General features: G+C 34.1%; 2 protein-coding genes across 2 annotated transcripts; both read right to left on the bottom strand.

Annotated features, from left to right (window-relative positions):
* Positions 1–132: 132 nt before the first annotated feature.
* On the bottom strand, positions 133–2,003 carry LOC147480410 (uncharacterized). Its single transcript, XM_086578648.1, has 2 exons — positions 1,380–2,003; positions 133–165 (listed from the first exon to the last, which is right to left on the bottom strand). Exons 1-2 carry the CDS (start codon positions 2,001–2,003, stop codon positions 133–135), a joined length of 657 nt encoding a protein of 218 aa, XP_086434774.1.
* A 117-nt stretch (positions 2,004–2,120) lies between these two features.
* Positions 2,121–6,742, bottom strand: LOC147480411 (uncharacterized). Its single transcript, XM_086578649.1, has 5 exons — positions 6,643–6,742; positions 4,854–4,894; positions 4,701–4,775; positions 4,452–4,504; positions 2,121–2,736 (listed from the first exon to the last, which is right to left on the bottom strand). Exons 1-5 carry the CDS (start codon positions 6,740–6,742, stop codon positions 2,121–2,123), a joined length of 885 nt encoding a protein of 294 aa, XP_086434775.1.
* Between the last annotated feature and the right edge of the window lie 1,416 nt (positions 6,743–8,158).

Genomic DNA, 8,158 nt, shown 5'->3' on the forward strand with positions numbered 1-8,158 from the left:
TAAGTCGAATGTTAAGTGGGTCGGAAATATAAAACCTCTCCACAATAGAAGCAAATAAGTATATGACTTTACCAAAACACCATCAATTAAACAGTTAAAACAGAAAAAACCATTATAACTAAAGGAAAATGCTCATGCTGTCAAAAGACTATTAAAGTTACAGAACTGGAAACACATAATAAAAAAGTCCCAAAGGGAAAATACAGCCTCTGAACATTTAGTATCAATGTATCATCAACCAGAAGTTTCTATATTCCTTACTTTTTTCATCTAATATTTTTTATCGAGTCGAGTCAAACATCATATACTATTATGTATTAACGGTGCTAAAACTTTTAATCAGCAAATGTATCTATTTTAAAAGAAGAAGAAAATATTAGTAAACCCTAATTTATCCTAATCCAACCTTCAGTTAAATTCATTTCAATAATACACAAGAAAGTAAGATTCAGATTAATCAACAACCTGAACACAGAAATGGAAAACTATGGAAAAGACGAGAAAACAACATTCCATGAGAGTTGACTTACTTAACAAAAGTCAAAATAGATATATTTGAGAAAATAAACATAAAACCCTAAACAAAATTATACAAAATTTAAAGTATCGAAAACAACTGAAACATGAAAAAGAAACGAAATTTTAAATTGAGTTACAGTGAGTGACTTACCTGTTAATCACATGAACTAAAAAGTAAATAGCGAACGATCGAGCAAGGAGCCAAGTTACAACGTAGAGAAAAGGAAAAGAAGATGAATTTGTGTAGTGTAGGGCCTTGCGTTTAAAACCCATTGGGGTTTTCAGAGGGAGCTTGAAATTACAAACATATCCCTAGTGACGATGGACGTTGGACCTTTTCAGTTTGGGGGTTTCTATGTGACAGATCGAGGCCCATTTACAATTTGGACTAACGTACGATTGAATTGGGCTCATAATTTCATAGCAATATATCTAGTTCCAGTTTTATTTATTTTTCATTTATTTGCGATCTTGTTTTTTAAGAGTTAATTAGACAAAACCCCCCCAAATTATATACCAATTTAGACTAAACCTCTTATTGTTTAAATCATTAGACATAAACACCCAAAATGGTTAGACATTTCAATTATTTTCAAGATTACCCTTATTTGACCCTTCCATCTTCTTCCCCAGTCACTCGTCCTCCCTAATGGCCCAACCTCAACTTCACTCCACAAAACAATCACAGCCAGTTTCGGAGCCAGCAAATTCATCCAAGTAGGGCACCACATAATGACTACTAAATAATACTTCATTAAAAAAAAAAAAGAACAAAAAAAAAAAATCGACAAGATTAGAAGAATGAGCATAGATTGTTTATTTAGTAATAATATAAACGCAAAAAATATCAATTCACATACCTCCAATAACGTAATAATTTTCACTTTATCAAACCGGCAGTTTAACTCAAGAAGCTTCCAGTCTATACATTTGTAGAATAAACCCACATAATGAAGGTTTGTTGTCTCTTCAGCATTACGTCGAGATCGCCCTCTTGCTACAAACTTGTCTTCCATGTTAGGGATGGTGGTGATATTCTTAGTGCAAAAAGAAGATTCCTCGGTTATAAGAAGATCCCATCCATCTTCTCTCATAGTTTGCAATCGTTGTTTGGACACTTTAACAAGTGTCATTGCATTGACAATGTCTTGATCACTTCTTTGCAATGCTTTTGACAAATCATTAGTAATTCCAAGAATCTTTTTCATCAAATGTAATAAGAAAATGAAATCTAAAGATTGCAATGTTACCAGTAAAGCAGAAGATTCTCCTCTTTGTTCTGGATTTAGACCATCTTCCACCACACGCTCAAGAACTTCAATAACTGAAGGAGAAAGGACAAGAAAGCGGACAAGAGTAGCATAATGCGACCCCCAATGTGTGTCTCCATCACGTTCCAAACTAATCCCTTGATTGAGACCCTGTCCAGAAGGAAGTTCACCATTTTCTACTGCTTCAAGAACTTTTGTATTGTGGCTATCCATAAGAATTTCTCGATGTTTGCACGAGGCTGCACAAGTATTCACGGCACTAGAAACCAAGTTAAAGAACAAAGCAACATGGGTAATATTTTTAGCAACAACATCCAATGCCAACTAAAGTTAATGGGCAAAGCAATGAGCATAAAAAGCAGATATGTTTTCCTTCATGATGAGGGCTTTAAGACCGTTGAACTGCTCTTGCATATTACTAGCTCCGTTATAACCTTGACCACGCAATCTTGATATACATAATCCTTGTTTGCTGAAAATTAAATCAAGAGCTACTTTAAGTGATAAGGCAATAGTATCTTCAACATGCACAATGCCAAGAAAACGTTCAACCAAACAACCATCTTTCTTTACAAATCGCAAAACAACAGCCATTTGCTCTTTAATTGATATGTCTCGAGATTCATCAACCAAAACTGAGAAAAAAGAATCCCCAAGCTCTTTAAGGATGGCATTTGTAGTTTCTACTGCAACAGAATTGACAATATCTCTCTGAATATCAGACGAAGGCAAACAGAGATTCCCAGGAGAATTTCTTATCGCATCCTTAATGACATCATTGTGATTTTCTGCAAATTTCAACTTCCCTAGAAAGTTCCCTGGATTACTTGAGGTAGGGGATTCATCATGACCTCTGAAGGCTAATCTTTGTCGTAAAAGAAATCGAGAACAATCAACCACTGCTTGCAAATGAATTCTGTATGCACTTCGAACCTTGTCTGACTGTCTAGATAAAAGAGTTCAAACTTGTTTCTTCTGATTTAGTAAAGCTTGCCCTTGCCTATATGCATGATTGTGAGCACTATTAGGGCCCCCAACATGACTTTGTAATGCGACCTTTCTATTTTTCCAATTTTTAAATCCTCTAACTACAAAGGAATCTCCCCCTCCATGCTCCCCGTGGTCCGGTGGAAAAAGATAACAATGTGAGCAAAAAACAGCATCATCATGTATGTTATACTCTAACTAGTCACCACCTCATTGAACCAGGAAGCATTGAATTTTTGTAGTTTATTGTATATAGGTGTTAATGGAAACTTGTGCTCACGGGGTTGAAAAGGACCCTTTAGTAGATATGATCGATGAACAAACTCTTCCTCATTAGGGGGATAATCTGAAATTCAAGGACGTAACCCTAGATCGGTAGGAAGATTTGTATGATCATTCTCCACACGGTTTCGTTTTAGCGTAGGTTGCACTTGATTAGGGGGAGTATCTTCTACTACTACAACCACAGGTGATTGATCAAGAATAGGCTTCCTTATGAGGAATTTCTCCATATCTACACAAAAATCAATTACATATCACTACAACAAAAATTATTTTTTCCTTAAAGGCTAACCGAATATAGACGAAACGTGTATGTTATCAGTCAATTAGAAAGGTGGAAACATGTTTTTCAACAAATATCCAAAGAATTGTATTATTTGCTCATAAGAAAATAATAAAACATAAGTAAGAAATGAAAAATACATAACATACCGAAGTGAAAATTAGTTGGTTCTGACTTCTGAAATTTTGAGTGCAATAATGGATTGATGGTTAATTAATATTGGTTGGTAACGAGAAGTTCTGAGTTCTGAGACAGAGAGAGAAGGAGAGATCGAGAGAGAGGTGTTGTTATTTGACCCAAACATGCAATTTATGACTGGACCCTCGCTAGAAAGAAGGTATCTCCCCAAAACTGGAATTACTAAACAACAACCATGGACCCCAACTGATTTGGAGGGAATCGAAACTGATTTGGAGAGAATTGAAACTGATTTGGAGGGAATCGAAACTGAGAGAGAAGGAGAGACTCGAGAGAGAGATGTGTATGTTTGGGCTTGTGGTTGGGTTGCTCAAATAACAACAATACTTTTTTTTTTGTTCAAAGTTGAGGGGGAGGCCAGCCGCACTGGTCCATTATTAGATCCGCCACTAATCACAACCCAAATCTCATAACTCCAACACCAATAACATTATCATTTTTAAGTAAGCCCAATGATACCCAATTTCAATCTCCAAATACTCAATTTTTCTAATTGTATCAAAAGAGAAAATAATGAGTAGAAGGGTTCACAATATAGTTTGAATAGTTTACCATGTAGGTATCATTTCCAATTCTTTATATTTGGATTATAATTTTGTATAGAGATATGGTAGCAATGTAGGAAAAAAAATGAAGAATGAGAGTGATCGAGAAAAAACATAATAGGGGCAGTTTTAGAATTAAGTAAAACTTCAATCAGAATGAGTATTTATAAATCTAGTAATTTAAACAATAGGAGTCTAATTCAAACCAACGAAAAAACTTTTTCCTTTGTCGTGCGAATTTAGTGGCAAGAAACAATTTACGGTGTTAAAATAACATGCAACCTTGATATAAACTATTTACTTACTCACTGTTACACGTGAGTGACGTATAATTGTACATTTACACTACTATCACTGGACATTTACATGTTATCGCCCCTTATGATGTACAATCCTAATACAAGTTGTTGGAAACCTTCCTGTACATAAGAAAGAACAGATAAAACTATGAGCTACCAAGAACAATGGAAGACCTTGTCGACTCAAACACAAGTCAGCCAGTCACGCACTCAAGAAACTAACAGGGTAATGAATGACTTCTGATGAAGCCATTAAACAAAAGACCCAATATGTAACTCATTGAAGTATGAAACTTTATAAAGGAACTGGACGAACCTTTGTGGAGTAAACACGTTCATGATACTCATCAAGAATAGTGTTTGTTGCTTGGTCAAAACCTTTCAGCAGTCCCTGCATACAAACGACACTAGTAAAGCACTATCACAAGTCTTTTTATACAAAGCCTAACTCCAACTTAGTTTTAATTACCACTATATTGTGCCCATCATTTGTTATAATGGAAATTTGTTCTGCACACGAAAAAACAAGAAGTTAAAAATGATGGTTGTGTGCATGTGTACATAAGCATGTCCAAGTAGTTTGTGTCAAAAGAACCATTAATAGAATAAAGCATCAGTGGGATTTTATAACTGAAATCATGTATAACGACCAATCCTATTCAATTAATACAATCATGGAAATCTATCACTAACCACACATATAAAGAAGATACTCCAGTCAAGCAATGAATAGGCAAGGTGGGAGTTTACTTTCGATCTACCAAAGACTCAAGTCTAGGTCCACCACTTGTCATTGGGAACTCAGGTATACAGAGACAAGAGTTGTTCACAACGATGGCTGTCGCACCTTAACAAATTTCACTGCAAGAAAAGTTAAGTCGAATGTTAAGGGCGTTGCAAATATAAAACCTCTCCACAATAGAAGCAAATAAGTCTATGACTTTACCAAAACATCATCAATAAAACAGTCAAAACTCAAAACCATTATAACTAAAGGAAAATGCTCATGCTGTCAAAAGACTATTAAAGTTACAGAACTAGAAACATATAATAAAAAAAGTCCCAAAGGGAAAATACAGTCTCTGAACATTTAGTATCAATGTATCATCAACCAGAAGTTTCTATATTCTTTACTTTTTTCATCTGATATTTTTTATCGAGTCGAGTCAAACATCATATACTATTATGTATTAACGGTGCTAAAACTTTTAATCAGCAAATGTATCTATTTTAAAAGAAGAAGAAAATATTAGTAAATCCTAATTTATCCTAATCCAACCTGCAGTTAAATTCATTTCAATAATACACAAGAAAGTAAGATTCAGATTAATCAACAACCCGAACACAGAAATGGAAAACTATGGAAAAGGTGAGAAAACAACATTCAACGAGAGTTGAGTTACTGAAGAAAAGTCAAAATAGATATATTTGAGAAAATAAACGTAAAACCCTAAAAAAAAATTATAAAATATTTAAAGTATCGAAAACAACTGAAACATGAAAAAGAAACGAAATTTCAAATTGAGTTACAGTGAGTGACTTACCTGTTAATCACACGAACTAAAAAGTAAATAGCAAACGATCGAGCAAGGTGCCAAGTTACAATGTAGAGAAATGGAAAAGAAGTTGAATTTGTGTAGTGTAGGGCCTTAGGTTTAAAACCCGTTGGGGTTTTGGAAGGGCGCTTGAAATTACAAACATATCCCTAGTGATGATGGATGTTGGACCTTTTCCGTTTGGGGCTTTCTAAGTGACAGATCGAGGCTCATTTACAATTTGGACTAACGTACGATTGAATTGGGCCCATAATTTCATAGCAATATATCTAGTTCCAGTTTTATTTATTTTTCATTTATTTGCAATCTTGTTTTTTAAGAGTTAATTAGACAAAACCCCCAAATTATATACCAGTTTATACTAAACCTCCTATTGTTTAAATCATTAGACTTAAACATCCAAAATGGTTAGACATTTCAATTATTTTCAAGATTACCCTTATTTGACCTTTCCATCTTCTTCGCCAGTCACTCGTCCTCCCTAATGGCCCAACCTCAACTTGACTCCACAAAACAATCACAACTAGTGGCGGAGCCAGCAAATTCATCCAGGTAGGGCACCACATAATGACTACTAAATAATACTTCATTAAAAACAACAAAAAAAAAACAAACAAACAAAACAATCGACAAGATTAGAAGAATGATCATAGATTGTTTATTTAGTAATAATATAAACGCAAAAAATATCCATTCACATACCTCCAATAACATAATAATTTTCACAATTGCCCTCTACGAGTAGAAGGATTCCCTGAAGCTGAACGACCCATCTTTTGGAAGTGTTGAAAGATTGCTTCATCATCAACACAATCAAAAATGTCTTTTTCAGTGTATGTAACCAAACAATCATTCAACTAACCATCTCCCATTTGGTTGCTGATAAGACCCCAAAACTGTAGTTTTAACCCATTAACAATAATACTTTTAGACCAATTATGCGAGTAATAAATAAGAGTTAATGCTGATTACGTGCTTTTATGTATTTCAGGCATTGAAGTCAGTTATGTGTAGAAATGTGTCACTTTAGCGAGATAAAGGAGCAAGGGTTGGTTGCTAAGAAGTTCTGTGATTAAAGGCCAAGATTCAAGGAGAAAAATCCTTTGTAAAGCCTGGTCAAAGCTTAAAAGTCAAAGTCAACGCGGGCAAAAATAGTGCACAAAAGTCAGCATAACTTCTGAAGTCCGTATCTTTGGATACAGACCTCATAATTGGGTATACCTTGTGTCAAAATGACTAGATCGAAAAGAGCTTTTCAATGGTCCAAATCTTGACCCAATCAGAAGAGCAGAAGTGGACAAAAAGTCTGTTGAAGCAAAATCCAACTGAGAAGGCCTCTATGGACTGAAGAAATTGGGTTTTGGGCTCGATTTTTTGGCCCAAAACATGGCTCTTCAGCCCAATCACGAAAATGTGGATCTGGTCTCCTCTATTTCAACACACAAGACTTAACTCTTAAGCAATCCTTAGTTTAGGTAGCAAGTAGCCATTAGAGAGTAGTTTTCTATATCTAGTTTTACATTCCATAAATTAGTTTTCAATTATTGTTTTTAGATCTAGTTTTTACTTTGCAATAGATTAGTTAGAACAAGTAAATGATTAATTGAGAATCATATTTAGTTTTATAATAAAGTATTATTTTTTAATTCCAATTTAGTTTATTGATTAAAGTCTTATTTAGTTTTAGTATTGTTAAATTCATAAATTAGTTGTCTTTATTTCATAATTAGTTAATCATAATCTAGTTTAATTATTAAATTCATTAGAATTAATTTCGATCTTGGTTGTTAATCATTTCATAGGTATTAGTTTAGTTTTGAATTATTGATTAGAATCTTTATATTAGTAAAGTTAGAATCTTTACATTATGTCTTGTTTAAATTCAATTGGAAATGATAGCATAATGATTCTAGGCTAAACCTCCATTAGAGGGGGTTGAAGAAGCCTTGATGAAGCTTGATCTTAGTTAACTTAGAAATCGTCGTGATAATCTATTCAATTCTAGAGAGTAATTAGTTCACTATGAGAATGGATTTGATTGCTTCACATGCTAGTTATTATTTAGTAGAGATTTCCATGAATAATGAGGGATTAGAATTACCAATTTGTTATGTGGAAGCATTTCGATTTGGATTGCGACATTTCTTTGTCAGTTGATTAAGTTGAGTTAAGGTGGAATCAATCCCCCCTAATTCCTTTTCCTAGTATCAAGTTAGCA

This window comes from Coptis chinensis, chromosome 8 (assembly GCF_015680905.1).
Source record: "Coptis chinensis isolate HL-2020 chromosome 8, ASM1568090v1, whole genome shotgun sequence".
Taxonomy (NCBI): domain Eukaryota; kingdom Viridiplantae; phylum Streptophyta; class Magnoliopsida; order Ranunculales; family Ranunculaceae; genus Coptis; species Coptis chinensis.

What these genes read in the sequence shown, in the direction of transcription:
- LOC147480410 (XM_086578648.1), bottom strand. Translation starts at nt 2,003, where the DNA reads ATGGATAGCCACAATACAAAAGTTCTTGAAGCAGTAGAAAATGGTGAA. An exon ending in AAATTATTACGTTATTGGAG is followed by an intron (nt 166 to 1,379) that starts GTATGTGAATTG and finishes ATGTGTTTCCAG; the next exon opens with TTCTGTAACTTTAATAGTCT.
- LOC147480411 (XM_086578649.1), bottom strand. Translation starts at nt 6,742, where the DNA reads ATGAAGCAATCTTTCAACACTTCCAAAAGATGGGTCGTTCAGCTTCAG. An exon ending in ATGATGGGCACAATATAGTG is followed by an intron (nt 4,776 to 4,853) that starts GTAATTAAAACT and finishes GTTTGTATGCAG; the next exon opens with GGACTGCTGAAAGGTTTTGA. An exon ending in ATCATAAGGGGCGATAACAT is followed by an intron (nt 2,737 to 4,451) that starts GTAAATGTCCAG and finishes TCTTTTATCTAG; the next exon opens with ACAGTCAGACAAGGTTCGAA.